Genomic DNA, 25,864 nt, shown 5'->3' on the forward strand with positions numbered 1-25,864 from the left:
AGCACACGGAAACGCCGTTTACCTTCCCGCTAGAAAGCGGTACCTATTTATCTACTTGCACTTAGGGGTGCTTTCGAACTGCTAGGTGGGCAGGAGCTGGGACCGAAAGACGGGAGCTCACCCCGCCGCGGGGATTCGAACCGCCGACCTTACGATCAGCAAGTCCTAGGCACTGAGGTTTTACCCACAGCGCCACCCGCGTCCATTTCCTCCAAGGAGCTTAAGGTGGTTTATGTGGTTCTCCCCCTCCTTAATCCCAGGTGGCAACTGGTCTCCAAGGTCACCCAGCAAGCTTCATCCCCAAGTGGGAATCCAAACCCTGGTCTCTCCCAGGTTGTAACCCTTCACTCTAACCACTTTGCTTCTTGAATTGCAATGGACATACTTTGAATTTATGGGCTGTATGGGGTGTTAGGGGAGGGGTAGTACCTCTGCTGGGGGGTACCTGCTTCTTCTGGGGTTTTGTCCACCTTTGGTCCCCACCCTGCACTCAGCTCCCACCTGCGGCTCCTAGAAGCTGCCAGCAGGCGACAGCGGCCACAATCCCGGAAACGGCTTTGACTTCCTCTGCATGCAAAGACAGGCTCTGGCGGATGGAGAGGACAAGACCAAGAGTGGGTCCAACAGGCAAGGGGGCAGTTTCTGCCCATGCTGTAGAGTTTGTCCACTTGGGAAGGAAGCCCATCTAGGAGAAGGAAAACTCTTCTCCTAAACCTCCGCTGCCTTGCGGGATATCTTCAGAAGAACAGGCTCAGCAGTAAACACAACACAAATCCAGAATGGAGTCCCCAGGATGGTTGGGTAGCACTTTGTACGCCTCCTTCCGGCAACTCCTGGTGCCCAACGTCTTGCTCTGATTTCCTTTGGACCACCTCTGTAGTCCAACCCCCTACAATGCAGGAATCACAGCTAAATAATCCCTGGCAGGTGACCATCCAACCTGTTTAAAAACCTGCAATGAAGGAGAGCCCACCCCCTTCCGAGGGAGTCGACTCCACGGTCAAATGGGTTTTACTGTCAGAAAGTTCTTCCCAATGTTGAGTTGAGTCTCCTTTCTTGCACTTTGAATCCCTTGATTTGGTCCTCCCCATGAAGCAGGAGAAAACAAACTCGCTCCACCTTCCTTGAGGCAGCCCTTCAGATATTAGAAGATGGCCATCCTATCTCCTCTCAGTCTTCTCTTCTCCAGGCTAAACATCCCCAGCTCCTTTAGGAATTCCTCCTAAGGCTTGGTTTCCAGACCCTTGATCAGCTTGGTCGTCCTCCTCTGCACACATTCCGCTTGTCAATATTCCTTTCAAAGTGGGTTGAGTTGTATCCAACATCAATTCTTGTGTAGTGCCGACCCACTGAAATGCATGGCTAATGTAGGTTTATTAATTTCAATAGGTCCCACTCTGCATAAATCTTAGGTTGGATATAGCGCCCCCCATAGGATGGTAACCCATGGACCTGTTACATAAACCAGATGGTCACTGCTTTCTGCAGAAGAGCTTCTCCTTCTATACCCCACAATGTAAGAGGTTAAATGCAATAAAAAGCAAAACATCTGAACATTATTAAGATCAAAAATATACACATTGGATCTCTTAATTCTTATATCACGTGGAACAAGGCCTTTTCAGTGGTGGTTCCCTAGTTGTGGAATGCCCTTCCCTAGGGAAAGACGCATCTCCACCATTGTTATTAACTTTCAGGAGACATTTGAAAACATTCCTGTTTACACCCAGGCATTTGGTGGTGGAAGAATATCACTCTTAGCAACCCAAAGATCACTGAATGGAACAATGTTTTTACCCGGAACAGCTTGTAGTTGTTTTAATTGTTTTTAAGATATATATTTTTTAACTGCTTTAGATTTTCTTGTTTTTAAATGGCTGGCGTTTCTGCTGCCCTGGGCTTCTTCGGAAGAGATAAATTGAAGAAATTTCTCCTTTCACCAAGTTCTGGCTAGCTGCTGGGTAGAAAGATCTTGCTCTCTCCAGCTTCTGTTCCACCTGTGCCTTTATTTCCCCGTTTTTGCTTCTCACACCTCCCCTTCCACTGGTTCAGCTTTTTATGCAGCTTGGCGGGACAGTGGAGGGAAGCAGGAATGTGTCGGACAGCCAACTGTTGCCACCACGGACACAGCCAGGCTGAGGGAGGAGTGAGCAACCAGCAGCAGTCAAACTTAGCTCAGTGCAGATCCTGGGAGCTCTTGAGCAGACCTTGCAAGTGGGCGAAGGCATTTAGCAGGGGAGTTTAAGGGGGAGGCCCAGAGTTCTTTCTCTTGGTGTGCATAGGAGCAGAGACATGGAGGGCAAGGGAGCTGCTGCTGTAACACCTGTGCCATGTTTGTCATTCTGACGGAGAACAAGCAAGTGCAAGTTGGTTGTCTTGCTGGAAGAGAAGGGGCAGCAACTTGAGGCCTGCCTAGTCACGCCTCAAGCAACAGGACCTACTTGATAGAGCTGAGTTGACTGAGACTGAGCACCAAGAGAGATGGGGTGCCCCCAGGGTGGAGAAAGATTGCCCATTGCAAGAGTCCAACCCCTGAAGGAATGTGACACACAGGAGGAGGACAGTCACAAACCACACTTTGTCATCAGAGTTGCAAAATCGCTTCCATGCTCTCAACTCGGACACCGATTCTTGGCCAGAAGAGCTAGGACAGCAGTTGCCAACCTCGGAAGACACGAAAGTGGCTGTGAAAGGTACAGTGCACAGAACAATTATTGCCACCCCCAGAGGAGAGAGAGACAGGAGGAGATGGATTTGGAGGATCCATTCTTGATCTAACCCAATCAGATCCAAGGCTACTGACCATGGATGAGTATGCCAATAACGTACTTGCTAACTTCCGTGGAGACAACATTGCATTGAAAGGGAACTGCAGCCTAGAGATGATAAGCTGGGAGGAAGGAGTAGGAAGTACTCAAAACCGTAAGTTTCCTCTTTGTTTCTGCCTGGTTTTCTGTTCTGTTACGTGGAACAATTGTCTTGCTTTAGGGGTGGGAGGTGGGTCTGGCAGACACAACAGACAGGCTGTGAGCTGGTGCTGGTGTTGCTGCTATTAAACATGCTCTAGTTATCTCCCGCTTGGACTACTGCAATGCGCTCTCCAATGGGGCTACCTTTGAAGGTGACTCAGAAACTACAACTAATCCAGAATGCAGCAGCTAAACTGGTGACTGGGGGCGGCCGCCGAGATCATATTACACCGGTCTTGAAAGACCTACATTGGCTCCCAGTACGTTTCCAAGCACAATTCAAAGTGTTGGTGTTGACCCTGAAAGCCCTAAATGGCCTCGGCCCAGTATATCTGAAGGAGCGTTTCCACCCCCATCGTTCTGCCCGGACACTGAGGTCCAGCACCGAGGGCCTTCTGGCAGTTCCCTCGCTGCGAGAAGGGAAGTTACAGGGAACCATGCAGAGGGCCTTCTCAGTAGTGGCGCCCACCCTGTGGAACAACGCTCTCCTATCAGATGGTAAAGAAATAAAGAACTAACTAACGTTCAGAAGACATCTGAAGTCAGCCCTGTTTAGGGAAGTTTTTAATGACTGGTGTTTTAATGTATTTTTAATCTTTTGTTGGAAGACGCCCAGAGTGGCTGGGAAAACCCAGCCAGATGGGCAGGGTATAAATAATAAATTTTATTATTGTTATTGTTATTGTTATTCCTGACTCCTGTCCTTGCTGATGGCTGGGGTTTCTGTGTGTTTCCTCCTGTTCCTCCCCTCCTGACTTACAGCATCAAGTATTTCCCAGCTCTTCTCCTCCTCCTCCTCTGGGGCGTGTCCTGTTTCCCACCACCATGAACCTGGGTCCAAAGTGTACTCTCCTGCCACTCTTCCTCATCCAGCCAGTCCCTGACACCTATGTATGTACAGCAGCTAGAAGTAACAGCCAGGAACTGAAATGAGGCTAATAATCAGGTTCGTGTTTATTGAAGGCTTTTTTGTTAAAAAATAAAAGAAAGCAAAAGGATTACATGCCGTTAAACATTTAAAAAAGAAACGATGAATCAGCTAACAAACTTCTCTTTCCACTACGGGTCAATACTGTTCAGATGGCACCGGAAAGGGAGAAGGGGGGAGAATCCTGATCAAGAGCCACTGAAAAAACATCCCCAAAGGGAGGGTTGGGGGAGAGACACAGGATAAAGAATACACATGCCCTAGCGACTGCAGCAGGAAAGTGTCCGTGGGTGCTTGAGGTCTTCGTGAGAGAGCCTGGAAAACTAGAATAAGAAAAAAACACTAGTGAACCAAATTGGCTACCAGGTGGCCATTTTTGCTCTGCGTTTGAAAATATTTTTGCAGACCCATTAAAGATGTTCCCCAGAAGTTGCCCAGTGAAAAGCAGATTGTTAGAAGATATCACACACAGGAAAGGGGTGGATCTTGGTTTTAAAATAACCCCAAAATATCCTTGGGCAAAAGCAACAGTGGGAATTTAAATAACACCAGTGTTGCTCAGTTCAATGCTGCCCTAAAACAAATCTTAGCATAAAGGAAGACTGGCTGTAATCATGATTATCTTGAAGGGTTGGAGAAGAGTAAAAGTCCTCTTTGGCCCCATCCCAAGAAAAACAGTGTTCCATCTTTAAATAAAATTTTAAAAAATCAAAGTTTGCTATGTACTCCTGCAGCTGTGGAGAGAGTCCAGAATCAGGAGGACCACCCCAACGAAACTGGGTTTAAACACACAGCCATTTATTCCCTCAGCCTGGATGTGAACATTCGTAAGTTGACACCCCAAGAATTGGGTTCAAGCCACAAAGGCAACAGAATCAGCTGGAGGAGAGGAACCCAGCCCTCCCACAAAATGCAAGAGAAAAGGTTTGGGTTATGCAGTCATCTCACTCTCTGCAAGCTCCTGAAGTCAGGAGGAGAAAAGGTTCTAGCAACTCGAGAGAAGACATGAGAGTTGGCTGTAAATATGAGGTGGGGTGAAAACAAAACTGTGGCTGAACACAGAAGCTTCACATCAAAGGAAAGGGGCTATTCAAACTGCAACAACTCATTTATGGGCCAGGGGAATCAGCAATCCGACTCAGGCCAGGTTGGGCTGAGAGCCAGTTTAAGAAAAATAAAAATGCAATGCTCAATTAAGAAAGAGAAACCAAAACACCCCTAGAAATTAAGCAAGAGAGTGGTTTTAACAGGAGGGCGGCCAGACCCCTGTGGCAGCTTCAGCTTGACAGAACTGGATCCTGCAGGCCGAAGGAAGGGGGTCTTGTGGGGTTCTTCAACATCTTGCTATCAGCAGCAAACTTCTTGGCTCAAACAACGGTGGGAGCCCCACCTATTCCCATGAACGACTCTTGCATTTCTCAGAATGGCAGAGGAAGAAGTTCCCCATTGCATGCGCCTGATGGCGGCATGGAGCTCAGGCTGACTTCAACACCAACTCTTTGATTCGGAGTTTCCTGGGGCAGAAAAGCTTGTTCTGAGCGGGAAGGAATGCCGCAAACCACAGCGGAGTGTGGTTTCCACTGAAAAGTCCACTTTGGCTATGAAGGGGGAAGGAGTTGCGAATGATCCTGCACATCACAAGACCCCCACCACAAATGGGTGGCTGTGAGAAACCAAGGTCCACAACGGACAGAATGTTTCAGAGTTAACAACTGGTTTGTGTCCGGTCACCAAGATGAAGTAGCCTTTTGCAGAAAAGCCGGGAGAGGCTGGGTGGCAAATCGTTACTGGAGGACTCCAGAGGGAAAATGGATTAAAGAGAGTGTGTGGACACTCATCATTCAGAAAACACTGTCAAATTCAAATCGGGATGCTGTCGAGACGGTCGGTTCGTAAGTAGAGTTCTTGCACATTCTAGAGGGGTCCTATTCAGCAATGGAGTGAACCCAAATTTCAGACAACCTTGTACCCCCCGCAAAAAAAAAAAAAAACTCTCCAGAGACCTTCCTGCAAGAAAACAGCACTAAGGTTCCTTTGCAGAAGGAAAAGGTAACCAAGACTGTTAAAGAAGACAGAAATGCAGGCCAAGCGAAATCCTGCATGCCTGGCAGTGGCACTGATCGCTGATAACACAGAAACAAAAGTGAGATTCGTATCTGCCCTACATGGTATCGGTTTCTACATACTGTTTGTATTTTATTTAAAGCAAACAAAGCGATGGTTCAATAAATCGAACAAGTAATGGTTATTCAATAACTGCTGCTTGTCGTGCAGACCCAAAGCAGTTGAAAAGAAAAATACATCACATTGTGTAAAGGTGGAATTTCTGAATCTTGCGAAAGGCAGGATGATCATATTGTCCACATAGAGGACAGTCCATTTTTTGTCCTGTCTGGAATGGATACAGGCACCCCCCCCACCTACGCAGGGGTTATGCTCCGGGGGCCCCACATGCAGAAGTGAAGTTGCATAAAGTGGGGTGCATGCTGCTTTAATAGGGAGGGTGCACGGGGAAGAGACAGACTCACATGTGTCGACGGGGTTGCTGCCCTGAGCCTTCCGTCCCATCCCTCCTGGGCAGCAGTCCTGAGAGACTTCCAGGCCACAGCTGTTCACTTCCTTTGATTTCCTCCTCCCCTCCCCTTACCACTTTGACCCACAGCCCCCCAATCAGCTCAGCTACTCACACTCTCCCCCCGCCACTCCTTTTCTCCTCTGAGCACTGACCCTGCCTTGTTGGGAGATGGATTTGTGCCTCACCTGCTGGCTCAGGGCCGCACGGCTAGCGGGGCACTGGGTAGCCCATCCTCTAGGGTGCCCTTGAGAGGTGCTTTCAGACCCAGCAGTGAAGTGCCCAGGCGCTGATCCCATGTGCCCATGTCCCCTCCCTCTGCCCACTCACACCTTGAGATTGTCGCTGCAGCCAGGACCAGGCTGGTGCGTGTGTGTGTGTGTGTGTGGACATGTGCCCCACAGCACTCGGAGTGGGGATCTGAGCTGCAGGTAGAAGCAGCCAATTGATTTATTATTTCCCGGCACTGCATGCACACGTGGTTGTACGCAAATCGGCCTTGCGTAAGTGGGGGGGGGGGAGCCTGACATCCTAGGTTCTTGTTAAGAGATTTGATCAAAAAGCAGACCCAGCCGTTCAGAATGGCAATGTTTGTTTTGTTTAGGAGGTTACGGATTCTTCAGAGCAATTTGCTCTTCTAATTGCTCCAAATTTAAAAGGGGTGGGGGGTTCTCAGAAGGTGGCCTGTCCTCTCTCCAGACCTCTCTCCAGCACAATGATCTTCGCTTCTTTGGTTCAAAGCTCATTCTGGTCATTCATAATGGAAACAAACATGAAAAAACGGTTAAAAACAAACCCAGATAAGCTTTGTGCACACACAGAAAATATCTCCCTGGTCAAAGAAGAAGAAGAAAAAGCTTGAAAACAGAAGAAGAGAGAAACAGTTATTTTAATCTTGCAATTAATTCAAAAGGGGGTGAGGGACAAAGCTGGCTTGCTGCATACAACCTACCTATTTATTACAGGCTCTTTTCAGATAGTACATCTGGATCATCCTCTGGCGGAAGGTGGCAAAGGTGTCCTCCTTGTTCTCGTCCCCCGCCACACCCAAGCCCTCCCCCGCTGAGGTGGAGCCCCTAAAAGGGAGGCAAAGCAAAGAGAACGTGAGCACATGCCCAGCCACCGGCTTCCTTGACCAAAGCGCAGGGCCAACGGGCGATGTCCTGGCCGCTGTGTTTCCAAAGAGGTGACCGAGCTCCAGGTCAGTCCTTCCCCACGCCCAGTTCCTTTGGCGCGTGCCAACCCCAAAAGCATAGAGTCCATTTTGGACAGTGCTAGGAAACAGGCAAACAAAGCTGCACCCTTAACATTTACACAGTTGTACTCCCCTTGCAAAAAGAAAAGAAATAGAAAGGCGTGTTGGGATATGTAAGAACATCAGAAGCAGGTGGATCAAGCCAAAGGGTTCAGCATCCTGTTAGCCCAACCAGATGCCCCCAATGGGAAATCCACAAGCAGGATTCGAACACAAGAGCCGCTCTCCCCTCCTGTGGTTTCCAGCAACGGGCATTCAGAAGCACTGCCGCCTCAGTGTGCAGGCGGAGCAGAGCCATCCTGGCTAGCAGCCATTTGTCTCATCCTCTTTTAAAGCCATCCAGGTTGGGGGCCATCCTGTGGCAGCGAGTTCTACAGCTTAACCACAGACTGCGCAAAGAAGGGCTTCCTTACATCTGTCCTGAATCTCTCAATGTCCAGCTTCATTGGACGTCCATGAGTTCTACAGTGTTACGAGGGAGAAAGACCTCTTTCTGTCCCGCTTTCCCCATGCTGTGCATAATTTTATGATGCACCTTTTCTCTGAGCTACAAAGTCCCAAATGCTGCCTCCCGAAACTCATACAAGTTGGTGGCCATCCCTGCCTCCTGCAGGAGGGAGCTGCATGAAGAAGGCCTTTCTTCGGGTGGGAGACCCCGGGGTCACGGCTCGTAAATGAGCCCTTTGCTTCATTCAGCAGCGGGTCTGTGAGGGTGTTGGGCAGGGGGCGTCCTCCCCACCCCTGCTCTGGCAGAAGGCCAACACAGCTTCCCAGCACTTGCAAAACAGCTGCTCTCACTACAGATGCTCCTGTCGAACAAATGAAACTTGGATGCCATCTCAAATCGCTGGTCCAGCACAGTAGGCACTGTCTGCTTTGAATGGCAGAAGACGTTGGACAAGCCAGCCAAGACCCACTTTAAACAAGGGGTGGTTGGGATCTTATGGGTGAGACGTGTAGGATGCTCCTCTGCCAAAAGCACGAAGGCTGGCAATGTGTCTAAGACTGTAGAGGCTGGGCTCATCTTTGCCTCTACAGAGGCCATGAGGTCAACTCTCCCCATGAGGAAGGACCATGTTGCCTCTTAAGCATTTGTAAGAACTCGGCCATTCCACATGGCAGCTCCTACACTTTGGAGCTCCCTCCTTCCCTATTGCAGCCAGCAGCAGTTCTGTTTATAATTATTATTTTATTATTTATATGCCATGCACCTGACTGGGTTCCCCCAGCCGCTCTGGAGTCTCAACAAAAAATTAAAAACACAATAAAACACCAACCATTAAAAACTTCCCTGAACAATGCTGGCTTCAGATGTCTTCTAAAAGTACCAATTTTCCTCTCTGACATCTGAGGGGAGGGCGTTCCACAGGGCGGGTGCCACTGCCAAGCAGGCCCTCTGCCTGGTTCCCTGTAACTTCGCTTCTCACAATGAGGGAACTGCCACAAGGCCCTTAGAGCCGAGTGTCCAAGCTAGACAATGGAGGTGGAGACGCTCCTTCAGGTATACAGGAGCAAGTCAGTTTAGCTGACTGCAGCCTCTGGGAGCTTGTGACAAGGACTTGGGGGCATTGGCATGAAAGGACCAGAGCGCTGTCTTATGGTCTATGCAGGACGGCCAGGAAGCTGCCATGTTTGTCTTTCTGCCTGAGAATGTGCAAAACTACAAGAGCAGCAAGTGAAAACTGGTTGCCTTGCAGTGATGCAGGGTGAGTGTCGGCCCCTAGAGAAGATCATCAACCACTGCAGGAGACAAACCCTTGGAGGAGAGTTTCTTAAAGATGAAATATTGAAGGCACAAAGGTAGATGATTCCAACCCGAAAGAGAAGCCGGAGGCCCAGCCTCATGCTTTCTGTGGCACGTCACCTGTGTTCTGCTGGTACATACTGTGAAGATCACAGAGCATCTATTTGACACACACCGTGATGCAGTCAACGCCTAACAGAAATGGGGAGCATTCCTCAGCACCGTGAAAAATAAGCCAGGTAGCCACACCAGAACTCACTTCCCAGAAATCACTTAGAAGGTACCTGCAAGTTTCTTTCTGGGAGGGCTAAAGTCTTTGGGGTTTTTTGTTTTCTGTTTCTAAATGACAGCTCAGAGCTGGGGGCGCCTGCCCAGGGGCACCACTGGAAGCCTTTGTGGGCAGAATGGTGCCCGCGGGTGCTGAGCTGGCGACCTCTGCAACAGGGAATAACTGTGGTGAGATATCAATCCATTCCCAAACCTGTTTGTTTTTGTTTTTATAAAAAAGGAGTGTGCCACTCGCTCACGTGCTACGTACACTTTGACGGGGTCCTTGATGCCCTTTCCGTGGGCTCCAAGCCCAAGGCCTTCCTTCCAGCCCATTTTCTGCAGCATCTGGAAGCCAATGTTCTTCTGGTTCAGCCGCTTGTGGGAAAACTCCAAATCCTTTGATTTTTGCCACTGAGAACAAAACTGATCATCAGCATCATTATCATAAACACCTGGCTCGGCTATTGCATTAAGGCAACAGAATGCTGTAGCAGGATTATTATTGTTGTTGTTGTTAATAATAATAATAATAATAATAATAATAATAATAATTTGCATAATCTAATAACATTATACAATGTTATATTAATAATATAGTAATAATTTGTTTCAGTCTATTGCAGTGTTTCCCAAACTTGGGTCTCCAGCTGTTGTTAGACTACAACTCCCATCATCCCTAGCTAGCAGGACCCATGGTAAGAGATGATGGGAACTGTAGTCCAAAAACAGTTGGAGACCCAAGTTTGGGAAGCCCTGGTCTATTGTTTTAACTTTTTGTGTGTTTTAAATTATGCTGCAAGATTTTTTTAGTGACAACTTTGCTTTTTCATCGGCTTTTTAAAAAAAAAATTAAAAACTTACCCTAAAAACACACACAACACAACGCTTTGAGGTTGCTTCCATAGTCAAGCTGTGGGTAACTTTTATGAAGAGAAATAAATAAATGCACTTTGAATAAATGGGCAATTAACTGATCTTTTTAAAATTTTATTGTCTTCTTCAGAAATTTGTGCGAACCACTCCTCTGAACAATGCTTTTTATAGAGTTGGGGACATTGGGGATCAGTTCAGGGAACCAAGGGGGCCTGAGAAAGTTTGGGAACCGCTGGGCTGAGGTTATTGCCAGCACCTAACTGGTGAACAGAAGCTGACACTTACATTTCATGGAGGTTTCAAGCTGGCTTTGAAAGCCGCACTGGGAGGCCTCTGCCTGGAAAGCACAGTGCATTAAATCTCTTAAAGAATAAATGCACGTATTTATTATTTTGCCCCCTTCTCACCTTATTTTTGTGGGACTGATAGCCGCGGGGTCGGTCATACGCAATCCGGACGGGGTCGTGGACTGTAATGCAAAAAAAGCAAATCCAGAGGTCAAAGGTCAATCCAGACACAAACAAAATTTGACAAAGAATTACCTGCCTGGCTTAACCTGCCCAGCTGCCTCACTCACCTTTCGGTTCATCGATGAGACAGACCCTCTTGGAGGCTGGGATCAGGCCCACCTTCAAGGACCTGCTGCTGGCCCTCTTGCGCCCAAAGGCCCTGCCCCGCAGAGGACCCGGGGCAGATGCCTCTGAGGTGGTGCCCTCAGGCTGCCCTTCTCCAGCTGTACTCAAGGCTCCAACGCTGGCAGACCCTGCTTGAGCGTCCCCCTCTTCCATTCCAGACTGGGGAGCTTCCTCCTCCTCCTCCTCTTCCTCCTCCTCCTCCTCATTGTTCTCCCAGTCGCCCTCCGAGGGTGCGGGGCTCTCGCTGGCAGGCCCTGGAACGGCGCTGAAGTTCATGGAGGGGCACAGCTCGTAGACCTTCATCCGGTAAAACCTGAAGGCTGAGCTCTCACGGTCATGCAGGAACCTGAGTGAGAGCACAGGAGGACTTCACTGCACTGTGGCTGTGTGACATTTCTGCGTCGCTTCCCCTATGAGGACCCTGAGGTGGCCCAGACAAGTATCTGGGGACAAGCTGCAGCTCTGAGCTTCACAAGCTCTGAGCTTCACAACCAGGCTTGTTCACTGATTTATTTCTAAAAACATTTAGATACCACTGTATCAAAGAAATATATCACAGCGGTTTGCAACAAAACTATAACCCATCTGCTGCACTGACTGAGACTAGAATGGAGTCACTGTGCCCCTAAAGGACCAGGTGTGCAGCCTGAGGGTCTGTCCATGTCTCGCCAGAGTGGTCCATGCTCTGGTTATCTCGCACTTGGACTGCTGCCATGCGCTCTACGTGGGGCTGCCTTTGAAGGTGACTTGGAAACAACAACTAACCCAGAATGTGGCAGCTAGACTGGTGACTGGGACCATATAACTCCGGTTCTAAAGGATCTACACTGGCTCCCAGTACGTTTCCAAGCACAATTCAAAGGCCTGGTGCTGACCTTTAAAGCCCTAAACAGCCTCGGCCCTGTATACCCGAAGCAGCACCTCCCCATCGTTCAGGCCAGCCACTGAGGGTCTTCTGCTGGTTCCCTCCCTGCGAGAAGTGAGGTTACAGCGAACCAGGCAGAGGGCCTTCTTGGTAGTGGCGCCCACCCTGTGGAACGCCCTCCCATCAGATGTCAAGGAAATGAACAACTATCTGACTTTTAGAAGACATCTGAAGGCAGCCCTGTTTAGGGAACGTTTTTAATGTTTGATGTTATATTACGCTAATAATAAATATAGTAATAGTAACATGCCACCACTTTACAGATGTTGAGTGTTGTTACTGCAATGCCTGGCTCATGCAATGAGGCTTGGGATGCTCCCAGAGCATGCCACATGATTTTCCCGGGGAGGGAGAGGGTAGCTCACCACAGATCCGGGTTATCTGCGCTGTTGTCGATGCTGAACTGCTCAATCTCAGGTCCCACCTCCGCCACAAACTTGGCCAGCCTCTCTGCTGTCACCATCGTTTTGGGATCCACTGGAAAGGAGGGGGGGGGGAGATAACAAAATTATTCCCGCTCCATTTTAAACAGGGCTTATATTGCTGGAACACTGGTGGGATACAGCCACAAAACACAGGGATAAAAAGGTAAAGGTACCCCTGCCCGTACGGGCCAGTCTTGACAGACTCTGGGGTTGTGCGCCCATCTCACTTAAGAGGCCGGGGGCCAGCGCTGTCCGAAGACACTTCCGGGTCACGTGGCCAGCGTGACAAAGCTGCATCTGGCGAGCCAGCGCAGCACACGGAAACGCCATTTACCTTCCCGCTGGTAAGCGGTCCCTATTTATCTACTTGCACCTGGGGGTGCTTTCGAACTGCTAGGTTGGCAGGCGCTGGGACCGAGCAGCGGGAGCGCACCCCGCCGCGGGGATTCGAACCGCCGACCTTTCGATCGGCAAGCCCTAGGCGCTGAGGCTTTTACCCACAGCGCCACCCGCGTCCCAAAAAACACAGGGATACAGGACGCTAAATAGGGATGATGGGAGTTGTAGTCCAAAAACAACTGGAGACTAGAGCTGGATGATATCCGGTCTTCAACACTGTGATATATCAGCAGCTAAAGACCGCAATATGTAGATATATCATGGTGTCTGGAATGTATCTCGGCTGCAGAAAATAATACAAAATTGGCATGTGCTCTGCTAACTAGGCTCAGGTGGCCTCAGGGGCACAAAGCACCTTCCATCAGGTTCAGGTGGTGGCCCAGCTATGCCCTTAACTTCATCTATGCTCTAGTAACCTCCAGGTTAGATTACGGCAGAACATTATATGTGGGGCTGACTCTTGACAGTTCGGAAACGTCAGCTGGTGCAGAATTTTACAGCCAGGCTGCTCACCAGGGCAAGGTGGTTTGAGCATACTGCACTGATCCTGGCCTGCCAATGAGTTTCTGGGCTGTTTTTTGACCTCTAAACCTTAAATGGCTCAAGGACTGCCTCTCCGACACAGACCCTGCCCTCATCCTCTGAGAGGTCCGGACAGTGGCAATACGAGAACAGGTCTTTTCTGCAACATGGTCTGACTCGTGATAAGACAGCTTCCTATATTCCTGTGTAATGATGTTAAGAAGAGCCTGCCAGAGAGGTCAACCTCCTAAGTGTCCCCATAAGCTCCCCACAGCGAAGATCCCAGAGAGAATTATGGGAGCAAAGGCCAGCTCAGCAAAGGAGCACCTTCTTTGGATTCAAAAGCCCCTGGGCACAAAATGCCCACTCCCACTGAAGGAGCAGAGGGAAGAAAACCCCATTGGCTCAAGGCAGCTGTTCAGTGGGCCAAAGGACTGACTCAGCGGAAGGCAGCTCAGCAGTTCAAGGGTCACAGGTCCCACCTCCAGCTAAAAAGGAGGGGAAAGAACCTCTCAGCCCAGGACCCTGCAGAGGCACAGCGAGACCAGGCTAAGACGGGGGGAGACCTGGTTTTCAGCATCACAATATATCACCAGCTAAGCATCACGATACACTGGTGAATCATGAAGTCTGAAAACTCTGTACAGCAGAGGCATTGGCTGGCTTCGTGGTTTTTCCTGCTCTTGTGATTCCTTGTAGGGGAGCGCTGAGCCAGCAGAGTTAAAAGGGGCTGCAGGAATTGAGAGACACAAGTGACAGCCCACCATATTAAATCCTATTTTTTTTCTCCAGTAGGAAACAGATTTATTCCAGCTGTATTGCAAGTGATTGACATGAAACTTTGTGCCCAACTTCTATACGGCACACCAGTGTGGATTTCAGGTGACCTCAAGAGGTTGGATAAATTTCACGCATCCCTTCTGAGGTCATTATTAGGACTTGAAAACTCTGTAAAATATGAAACAATATGTTGTGAGCTGGGAATATTGCCTTTATCAGTAAGAGCATGGCTGAGGACCTTGAAATATTGGATCTTCCTCCATTATAGAGCCCTATCTCCTAATTCTCTACTTTACAATCTTTTAAGTGATAGTGCAATCTACAATCTATCATTGACTTGCAGGAGAAAATTGGATTCGATAGGGCTCACTCTAACTGACTTTGAAATCTCTGATCCCAAAGATACATGGGAAATTATCAGGAAGACTCTTACAGAAAAAAGTGTTCTCGCCATGCTTGAGGTTGCAAAGCACAGCACCTGCTCTCCTATCCACTTAAATCTCCCTTTGTGTAGAGATTTCCAAAAGGGATACATGACAAATCTGAAAAAACACGAATCGTGTAGGCTGTTTATGTTGGCCAGATTTAACATGTTTCCCTCGGTGGTAGTGAGAGGAAGATACTTAGCTATCCCAGAATCAGAGCGTCTCTGCAAATGCAGAAAACAGGAACCCGATACTCTAGAGCATATATTCTTTTCCTGTGATTTTGGCAGTTATGCCAGAAGACAATTATTTGAGGCCCTAAAATTTAATAGACAGATTTTTACACAACCAACTGTTCAGGACCTGCTGGCGGACAGCAATGATCAAATTACTTTAATAGTGGCTGAATTTTTAAGTGCTGTCCATGAAGAAAGAATGGTTTTTAATGGTAGGTGATGTTGCTGTGTTGTATTATATTATCTATGTACATCAATTTATTTATTGGAGTTAAGAATAGGACTGGGATAAACTGTGTTTGCTGAGCCCGTATTTTATACAGTCTGTATATGATGTTTGTTTGATAATGTGTGGTGTGCTATGCCTAATAAAGGATTTTGAATTGAATTGAATTGCATAGAGCACACAAGCACACACAAACCACAATTTGTGGTATGTTGCCAGGTCAAAAATTATGAAACCTATATCGTGATATGGAGTTCAAACTGGTTTTGGATGATATATTGCCAAGTCCTCATAATAAATAACAATAAGTTTATTATTTGTATTCCGCCCATATGACTGGGTTGTCCCAGTCACTCTTGGCAGCTTCCTATATATACACATAACAAAACATTACACATTAAAAAGCTTCCCTATACAGTGGTGCCTCGCAAGACGACATTAATTCGTTCCGCGAGTTTTGTCGTCTTGCGATTTTTTTTGTCTTGCGAAGCACGGTGTCGGAAAAGTTTTGGAAAAGCTTCAAAAATCACCAAAGTCTTCAAAAACCTCAAAAAAGGCTACCACACCGCGTGCTATGAGTTGCTCCTCAAAGTCAAGTCGCAACTGTATTAACGGTGTTAAGAAAAAGGAAACAAACTTGCAAGACGTTTCCGTCTTGGGAAGCAAGCCCATAGGGAAAATCATCTTGCGAAGCAGCTCAAAAAACAAAAAACCCTTTCGTCTAGCGAGTTTTTTGTCTTGCGAGGCATTCGTCTTGCGAGGTACCACTGTACAGGGCTGCCTTCGGAAGTCTTCGAAAGGCTATTATTATTATTATTATTACTTACTAAATTTGTATACCGCCCTATACTTGCAGGTCTCACAGATATCATGAGTCACAATATATTGCCAGGTCAAAAATTATGGAACTGATACCACAATATGGATTTCAATTCAGTTTTGGGTGATATGCAGTATTGATATATCGCCCAGCCCTAGACCATACCACATCCTGCCTGCCTTGTCCCCCCTGAAATTCACCTACCGTCAGGAAACTGGCTTGCTAGCCCAAGCGAGCTTCCAGCACTCAAACCTTCCCCGGATGCATCTTCTGGGTCGGTGGCTGAGTCGCAGACTCCCGCCTTTTCCAAGGAGGTCTCTGCTGGGTGGGCTTTGGGGCTCTGCGGCAGGTCCTGCTGCTGGAGCATTGTCCCGGCGGACAGGAGCGTCTGGGTCCCCACGGTGGCCCGCTTCACCCTCCGGGCTCTTGCCACCCGCCGCCGAAGGATCCTGGGCCTCCTCTTCCAGAAGAGCCGCTTCTTGATGCGGAGGACCTTGCGGGCGCGCAGCAAGGCCTGCATGACAGCCAAATCCTGCAGCTCAGGGGTCTTCTCCTGCTTGGGCTTTTCTTTGGCTGCAGACCTCAGCCGATGCATCTCGGACAGCTTGAGCTTGTAATATTTGTACTCCAGGCTGTCCTCTTCCTTCAGAAACCTGTTTTGACCAGGGGGAAAGTAGCAGCTAATCAAAACGGTAGAATTATCACGAGAAACAATTTACAACAATAACTTAAAATGTACAAAAAGTTTAAAAGAACAGACCAAAACCAGTTAAAATTCACATCAACTTTCTAAACATCTGGGCAGGATTTTCTGAACAAGAATGTTTTCAGCAGGCACCGAAAATGATACAGTGAAGGCACCTGACTGATATCAATAGGCAGGGAGTTCCAAAGTGTAGGCGCTGCTTTGTGAAATGATTTGAGTTATACAAATAAGGAGCAGGTATTAAAAAGGTAAGTTAGGCTGGCCCAAGAAGCCCTGTTCCTAGCAGGTTCTGAGAGTCAAGGGAGCGGAAAAAACCACAAAACTACCAGAAGATATTTACCAGTACTCTGGGTTGTCCTTCAACTGAGCTCTCTCTTTCCCTTTCAGAGTGCCGGAAACGATGCCCTCCACCATCTTCTCGATTGTCTCGGTGACCTTCCGGTCAGCGCGTTGTGGAACTAGGACAAGAAACAGGGGTGGGGGTTAGGATAAAATGAAAACCTTCCTCGTGGGAACCTCACAATCACAAAATTACAGTAGGGTCACGACTCACACGTGATTTACTTATACACTTGCAGCTTTGCATGGGAGGGGACGGGGGATAATAAATAAATGGAGAGCTGGGGAGGGTGGTAGGCAGTTGGGAGAGGCCATCTGAGATCTCACGAGACCTTTCCAGAGCCCAGCAAACCAGAGGGCATAAAAAACTATTTCCGCACCAGGTTTTCCGGCTGCAGAAAAAGCTTTCAAGCTTACTGGGCTCCAGGAAGGTCACACGAGACCTCTGGGAGGCTTGGGGGGGGGGAAGGGCTGTGAGATGTCAGATAGCCCTAAAAGCCTCCAACAGCCTTCCAGAGGCCTCACACCACCTTCCCAGAGCCTGGTTCTCTGCTGCAGTGTTGAGGAGTCCACGGGGCAAATGAGGAAATTATTCCCAAGCGCAGGCTGTACGCAAAAGTAAGGTAGAGAGAGCTATGTGGGGTCAGTTCTCGGGGTCTCACTGACTTTGTGTGATTTTGCCTTTGCACAAGAACCCCTAGAAAGTAACTCCGCATAGGTTGCAGCCCTCCCATACTACAGATCCTGCCAATAAGACATCAATTCTCATTTTTCTGCAACTGCCTGAGGAAAAGGACAAATCATTAACATTATTGGTGATTTTGGGTGTGGATTTTCCCTTTGGGTATATTTAATTTTGGGGAGTGGGAAGGCACCACCTCATGCCAACAAGCCCCAGACACAAACTATAACCCTGACAATTCAAAATGTTGGTGCTGACCTTAAAGCCCTAAACTACCTTGGCCCAGTATACCTGAAGGATTCTCTGCACCCCCATCGTTCAGCCCAGACACTGATGTCCAGCTCCGAGAGCCTTCTGGCGATTTCCTCCCTGAGAGAAGGGAAGTTACAGGGAAACAGGCAGAGGGCCTTCTCAGTGGTGGCGCCCACCCTGTGGTACGCCCTCCCATCAGATGTCAAGGAAATAAAGAACTATCTGACTTTTAGAAGACATCTGAAGGCAGCCTTGTACAGGGAAGTTTTTAATGGTTGATGTTTTATTGTGTTTTTAGTATTTTGTTGGGAGCTGCCCAGAGTGGCTGGCGTAACCCAGTCCGATGGGAAGCACATGAATCGTAACATCATCACCATTATTAACCCTAAGAAATAAAATTAAATGCTCACAGGGACAGCAGAAGCAAGGTGGGAGAAGAGGACAAAGACTCACAAACTGAAACAACGTGAACGCTAGAAAGTCTATAGGTGGAAATAATTCTTCCCCCAAAGAAAAAGGACCCAACTGACAACAGGAAGAGTCAGTGGGAAGTAGCACCCGCTTACTCTTAATCTTCGGCTTGGTTTCCGGAGCGCCCTGTGGGCTGGGGGTCTCCACCCTTGGCCTCTTCAGCTGCACCTGGGACCCGCTCTTCTCCAGCCAGCCCTGCAGGTGTTCAATGTACTCCTTCCCAAACAAGGCCGAGGTGTCGAAATTAGGGAACAAGGTGGGCAGAGGGGCCACCTCCTTCAGCCCGATGGCCTCCAGGATCTTCTCCTGCCGGAAGGAGGAGGCCATGGCGAAGGTCTGGCCGAGGAGCACCAGGGCCTTCCGGCAAAGGGAGGCAGTGGTCTCGAAGGCGGCCGCCATCTGGCCCGGGTCGCTGAAGCTGCTGGATTTCAAGCTCAGCTCATAGGCATTGCAGGCCATCAGGAGTGGGACGGCGCTCTTCAGGAGGCAGGCCTGGAGGTGCATCATGCTCCGGTCAAAAGGTCTGATGAGCTGGAAGAAGCCGTTCTTGGTGGCCACCAGCTTCTTTTCCAGCAGCAGGTTCAAGAACTGGCCGTCCACTTTGGGCGTCCGCAGCGCCGGGTGCTGCAGAGTCCGCACGACGGAATAGCAGAAGTCCTGGTGCTCCATCTTCAGCGAGCACTTGAAGGAGGCCAGCATCTTGGCGCACGTCTCCGTCTCCAGCTTGAAGAGGATGCGGAACATTTCCGTGTACTCTGGGTCGTTCTTGATCTTGTGGAAGCCGGCCCACTTGATGATCTCCACCCCAAAGGTGGTGAAAACGTCCAGGGGGCCGCTAAGGTCCAGCTGCGGCTCTTTGTGCTGGGCATGCCTCACGGTTTCCGGGTCGTCGTGCAGCAGGGTGCCCCTCGGGAGCAGGGACGGCCGCTGGCCAAGCTGAAGGTGCTGAGTGGGGAAGGCCCTCCTCTTGGGCTCCCCCAGCAGGTCGCCTGAGGACAAAGCCTGGACCCATTTCTTCACAGGGAGGACCGCAGCTGTCTTGCTTTTGACCAGGCCCTGTGGTGCCCGGATGCGCTTTGCCATTAGCTCCCTCCCCGCATGTAAAGAGGGAGGAAACTCTCTCTCCGCCTCCAGGCCATACTCCAGGTTGTAATCCTGACTCCGCACAGTCCCAAACTCCTCTTCCAATAGCCCTGGAGAATGGAAGCCACTCACCAGCTCTGCTGAACTGTAGTCCGCATCACGGAGCCTGGAGGTCTCTCGGGAGGAGGCATGGCCATAGTCCCTTTGCCGAGAGGCCAGGCGACCGTAACCCCGCTCCCTGGCGGATGGGCCGGGGAGCTCCCTTTCCGCAGAAGACAAACGGCCGTAGTCCCGGTCACGGGAAGGGGCCTGGGCGTAATCTTGGTTCCGTGAGCATGTGGGTGTGTAGTAATCCTCCTCCTCTGACTGATAGGGAGGCACCGAATAGTCTTCGTTGGCGGCTTCTTGGGCTTCTCCCCTCCAGTCGCTGTGCAGGTACTTTCTCTCCTCATGGAAATCCCCGTCCTCATCCTCGTACTGGGTTCGCTGCGCTGGGCGCGAATGAACTGTAGGGGGAAGAAAAAAGAAAGCTATTTCTCATGGCACAAAACCAAGGACACCGGGAGAACTCAACAAGGTGCTTCTTCAACTAATTGGTGCAACATGATGGCAGCTGTGTAAAAACTAAGTAAAACAAAATTGGTGCAAAGACTCTTTTGTAATAGAATGGCAAGACTTTATTACATACATCGTTGAAAGATTAAAATAAAGGCCTCTCCTCACATTATACAATCTTCTGGATAACTTTGATAAACAGTTTATTACCTTCTACACAAATAATAAGGTAAAGGTACCCCTGCCCGTACGGGCCAGTCTTGCCAGACTCTAGGGTTGTGCGCCCATCTCACTCTATAGGCCGGGAGCCAGCGCTGTCCGCAGACACTTCCGGGTCACGTGGCCAGCGTGACAAGCTGCATCTGGCGAGCCAGAGCCGCACACGGAACGCCGTTTACCTTCCCGCTGGTAAGCGGTCCCTATTTATCTACTTGCACCCGAAGGTGCTTTCGAACTGCTAGGTTGGCAGGCGCTGGGACCGAACGACGGGAGAGCACCCCGCCGCGGGGATTCGAACCGCCGACCTTTCGATCGGCAAGTCCTAGGCGCTTTGATAATAGTTTGATATAAAAACTGGGAGGTTTTGTGTGCAAGGCAAATGCTCCACTACTGAATCACAGCCTTTCTCAAGCAAGCAGGATTTCCAAACAGGAGCCAAAACCCAGAGGTAGAAAACCCATGTTTTGCACGCTCTTAATCTCAGGGTTGTGGGTTCAAACCCCATGTTGGGCAAAAGATTCCTGAATTGCAAGGTGTTGGAATAGACCGCCCTTGTGGTCCCTTCAAACTATACAATTCTTTGAAGGCAAGAGGGTATTTATTTGCAAATTTACAGAAAACTGAAAGTCTAAATGTCACCGAAAGGTATCTGGAAAGGGTATGACTTGGAGGATGGAACTGGAGGGAGGAGGAGGGGGGGAAAAGGGAAAGCAGGAGAACTTGCTTTCTTGATCCAATGATGATGATGATGATGATGATGATGGAAGACCTTTAGATCACTGGCCTTAACTGATGGGTTAGGACCCACTAGCACAGCGGTTCCAATCTTTTAGGGGCCACCGCTCCCTTGGTTCCATAAACTCATCCCCAGCACCCCTTAACCTTCCCTCTAAAAAGAATTTGAATAGAATTTGCATTACCCACTAAAGGAAATAAAAATGCCATAAAACTCAAAACAGTTAACACTTAATTGCACATTCATTCATAATAAATGATAATAACAATTTATTATTTCTACCCTGCTTACCTGGCTGGGTTTCCCCAGCCTCCCTGGGCAGCTTTCAACAGAACATTAGAAACAGAATAAAACTCCAAACATTAAAAACTTCCCTAAACAGGGCTGCCTTCAGCTCCAATAAATTAGTTGAATTAATTCAACAACTATGATGAACTTTTCAAAATCTGACAGTCACCCCTCAAGTACTCCTGCCTCTTAGTGCACCCTCCAAGTTATCTCCCTGCCCCCCAGGGGACACTAACACCCCCTTTGGGGCCACTGCACTTGTGGGTCACAGTCTGGTCCAAGGAGCACTGCCACCATATAAATTCATGAAAGATTAAGAAATGCATGTTTGGGTTAAAAGTGAGTCCTGGGGTCTGGAAAAGTGGAAGACTACTGCTCTAGGTGATGGTGATTGGGCCCCATAAAATACCAGCCCCAGGCATCTTGGCCGATGGACAGGGGTGATGGGGATGTGCACTCCAACAGCATTTGGAAGGGCCCAGACTCGGGATTCCTGGACTGGGAAAGTTTTTTATTTCACATCCACATCAGCCTGGATAGCTTGCTCAGTTAGAGCATGGTGCTGATAACGCCAAGGTTGCAGGGTCCATCCCCATATGGGACAGCTGCATATTCCTTTATTTATTATTAAATTAGTATGCCGCTCTGTACCCACAGGTCTCAGGAGAGTTCACAAAAGCACAATGTAAAAACACAAAACACACCATAAAAATAAAAACAAGAACCACCCAATAACCCCACACTAACACCTTTTAAAAGGCCTCTGGATGGCAATCAGCCAAAGCCCTGGTTGAATAGGAACGTTTTTGCCTGGTGCCTAAAAGTGCTCCCTGGGGAGAGCATTCCACAAAGAGGGAGCCACTGCAGAACGGGCCCGGTTCTTGTGTTGCCACCCTCCAGACCTCTTGCAGAGGCGGCACATGAAGAAGGGCCACAGAACATAATCTCAATATCAGGGTCAGCTCATATGGAAAGAGGCTGTCTTGAGGCACTGCAGGGCGTTGGACTAGATGATCCTCAGGGTCTCTCCCAACAATTCTATGATCATTGGGACTTTTATAAGGTTAGCAGCACACTCCACTTGTGGGCTAGCCACTAACCGCAAACCCTTTAATGCCAAGCCAAGGGAACCTTTTCTGCCTCAATGGACGTATCCCATTTTGGGCAGACCTTCTGCACAAGGGTCGAGGCTGAGGGGGAGCAGAATAGAAGGTGAACCCAACCTTTTGACAGTAGGCTAGCTGCTGCACACACTTGCACTCACGCGTCTATCAATCTACCCTCCATCCTGGCAAGCAAAAGGCATGGTCAAGGCTCAAGGACACATCCCAGCTACACAAAAGCACTTGTGTGTGTGCACACACACGCATGCAAAGCAGGGCTGGCAAGGAGAGTGGCCTGGGGAGAATCTGGAGGGCGGCATCTGGCCTCCGAGGCCTGAGTCTCCCCATCCCTGCTTTAGGGGAAGGTCTCAGAAATCGAAGAGCGTGAGGCATGTGGAATTATTTTCTGGCTCAGATTAAATTTACTGGGGTCATAACGCTCACCTAAAACGACTTGAGTCTCTGAGGCTGGAAGCAGGACCGGGGTCAAAGGCTGACCAGCAGCAGCAACAAATAGCTCAGGGGCATTGGACCAACCATACCTCTCAGCTGGTGGAGGGCCTCTTCTATGGGGTCACTCCTGTCCAGATGATGCTGTTTCACCTTGACTTGCATGAGGGCATCGAAAGACTCCCGCGTCATCCGCCGAGCAGCCATCTGGGCTCTGTAAGGAGAAAGGAAGAAGAGCTAGGGAGGAGGGGGAACAGTTGGCATCCATATCGCCAAGCGAATCCTATAGCATGATTCTTAAATCAGGGAGCGAGTAAAATAAAGCGAGTAAGTCTCTTCTACTACATGCCCTGAATCTTCCAACATTCAGCTTCACTGGATGCCCAAGAGACTTCTACTGTTAAGAGAGAAGGAGAAAAACCTTTTCTCTATGCACAGCAGAGGGAGAGAGCTATGGACCTCGCATTTTGTTTCTGGGCTTCCCAGCAGCATCTAGGTGGCCAGCATAAGGACAAGGGGGGTGGATGCAGCAGGGCTTTTCTTATGCTCTACCTGCTTGCAAACACATCAGGTGACTTACGCCAGTTGTCTTCAACTGCTACCAGGCCAAAGCCTAATTGATGGTGGGTCACAGCAGCAGCATTGCCGAATGATACTAACAGTAATAATTTTTATTATTTAAACCCCACCCATGGACGCGGGTGGTGCTGTGGGTAAAAGCCTCAGCGCCTAGGGCTTGCCGATCGAAAGGTCGGCGGTTTGAATCCCCGCGGCGGGATGCGCTCCCGTTGCTCGGTCCCAGCGCCTGCCAACCTAGCAGTTCGAAAGCACCCCCGGGTGCAAGTAGATAAATAGGGACCGCTTACTGGTGGGAAGGTAAACGGCGTTTCCGTGTGCTGCGCTGGCTCGCCAGATGCAGCTTTGTCACGCTGGCCACGTGACCCAGAAGTGTCTCCGGACAGCGCTGGCCCCCGGCCTCTAGAGTGAGATGGGCGCACAACCCCAGAGTCTGTCAAGACTGGCCCGTACGGGCAGGGGTACCTTTACCTTTACCTTTTATCTGTGTTATATGTAATTTTTTATTTTATTTTAACAAGTGGGTCCTCAACACATGTTGAAGACTAACTGACTCACACCTCTGTCACCAGATGCAATATTCAAAGCTGCATTACTCCTGCTTCCAACTTTCTTCCAATGAAAGGAGACAGAAACTTTCAGCTCACTGAGAGACTCCAGGGCAGCAGGTTGGAGGACAGAGGAGTTTTCATTTTTAAGTTTTGCAAGACTGGGCCAACAAGTTTAGAAAGGAGCCTCTGGGGTGGGGTTAAAGGAATGGCCTACTCTTCTCTGGTCCTTGTTTCTGCTGAAAAGCATCCACCATCCATGTTGAGAGATAGAGCTGGGTATCATCCGCATACTGGTGAGCACCCAGCCCCAACCCCCTGGTGAACTCTCCCAGCCATTTCATGTACAGTCATACCTCGGGTTGAAGTAGCTTTGGGATGAGTATTTTCGGGTTGCGCTCCGCGGCGACCTAGAAGTAATGGAACGCGTTACTTCTGGGTTTCACCGCTCGCGCATGCGCAGATGCTCAAAATGACATCGTGCGCATGCGCAGAAGCAGCAAATAGCGACCCGTGCAGAAGCGCGGATGTGGGTTGCATTTGCTTCAGGATGCAAACGGGGCTCCAGAACGGATCATGTTTGCATCCAGAGGTACCACTGTAGATGTTAAAAAGCATGGGGGAGAGCATGGAGCCCTGAGTGGTCCCAAACACTCATCTCCCACCACTACTTTCTGGACACTGCCCAGCAGGAAGGAGCAGAACCCCTGCAAGGGTCGAAAAGACAGGTTTTGCCCAACCAAGCTGCTTGTTTGCATTCTCGGGGGGCGGGGGGGGGCGGGGTGACAAGTTGAAACTGATCCCATAAAACCTGGCACTCCCACGATTTTATCTGCAAAAGCTTTGCAAAATAGCTTCAAAGGGGGATGCTGGGGTCCAGCTGCCGCCTCTCAGCCTAGCCTACCTCACAGGGTTGTTGTGGGGGCTTGAGGGGAAGGGGAGCGCCACATACACCACCTTGAGCTCCTTGGAGGGGGGAGGGGGGCTATCGATACCATAATATATTTTAAAAATTCATTTATTGCACAAATAACATAAAGTACATACAATGCAAACATTACACATCACTGTACAAACGATCCAAGAATTTACAAACATAGAAAAGAGGGAGGAAAGAAGAGAAAAGAAAAAGAAAAATAGAAAATGAGTTTGTTTAAAATAAAAAGAACCTGTATACCCGTTGTACTATTTTGCGATTTAATTATTATTTTTTACACAGTTTCCTAGAATTGTTTTTTTTCCTCCTCCTTAATTCTGATTTCCTCCACCGTTGCATTATTTTACAAGACTCATTCGATATCTGCCAGGAGGCTTTTGCTACCGTAATAATTTAAAATATCCTCAAATAACGGGGGGAGAGCCCTTTGCCCAGCCCCAAAACCAGTGAACAGTGGTGGGAGCAGGAAAGGCTATCCAAGCTGGCCAACGAGCAGCCAAGGAGCCCCTCTTTGGAAGGCGCCTCAAGGGCAGGAACCGCGGGGTCTGTGGGTGGACGGAGGTTGCCAACTTACCAGGCTCTCCCTTCAGGCTCCGGCATCAGCTCGCAGGGCCCTTGGAAAAGTGAAAGCCGCGCTCGCCACTTGCCTGGGGCAGGAAACTGGCTGCTCCAAGGCAGAAGAGGAGGCGGCCTCCAGGTCAGTTGGCAACCTCCGGCCTTCCTCCCCCCCCCTCGACTCCCCCCTCAGAGCTTCCACTTACCGAAGGCGGAATAAGAAAAGGGAGGGGCGGAGTTCCCCCCTTATTTAAATTAGTACAGAATCTCCTCAGCAACACACAGCCTCGAAGCCAGGCAGGGAAGAGGGGGGCTGCCCACTACGCACGCGCAGAGACTCTACCGCGCACGCGCGTGGAG

The 25,864-nt window shown here is 49.3% G+C and overlaps 1 protein-coding gene across 3 annotated transcripts; it reads right to left on the reverse strand.

Annotated features, from left to right (window-relative positions):
- Positions 1 to 3,899: 3,899 nt before the first annotated feature.
- Positions 3,900 to 25,864, reverse strand: SUGP2 (SURP and G-patch domain containing 2). Of its 3 annotated transcripts, none has more exons than XM_028713407.2 (11): positions 25,711 to 25,864; positions 22,981 to 23,102; positions 18,550 to 20,043; positions 17,051 to 17,168; positions 16,209 to 16,657; positions 12,537 to 12,648; positions 11,189 to 11,592; positions 11,019 to 11,080; positions 10,007 to 10,149; positions 7,422 to 7,545; positions 3,900 to 4,220 (listed from the first exon to the last, which is right to left on the reverse strand). In XM_028713407.2, the coding sequence occupies exons 2-10, from the start codon at positions 23,093 to 23,095 to the stop codon at positions 7,422 to 7,424; spliced, it is 3,021 nt and encodes a 1,006-aa protein (XP_028569240.2). In that variant the 5' UTR covers positions 23,096 to 23,102; positions 25,711 to 25,864; the 3' UTR covers positions 3,900 to 4,220. The 3 variants fall into 3 exon arrangements, with proteins under 3 accessions (XP_028569240.2, XP_028569239.2, XP_028569241.2); XM_028713406.2 differs by having other exon boundaries at positions 3,900 to 7,216; XM_028713408.2 differs by lacking the exon at positions 25,711 to 25,864 and adding an exon at positions 25,524 to 25,692 and having other exon boundaries at positions 3,900 to 7,216.

Source organism: Podarcis muralis, chromosome 18 (assembly GCF_964188315.1).
Source record: "Podarcis muralis chromosome 18, rPodMur119.hap1.1, whole genome shotgun sequence".
In the NCBI taxonomy this organism is placed as follows: domain Eukaryota; kingdom Metazoa; phylum Chordata; class Lepidosauria; order Squamata; family Lacertidae; genus Podarcis; species Podarcis muralis.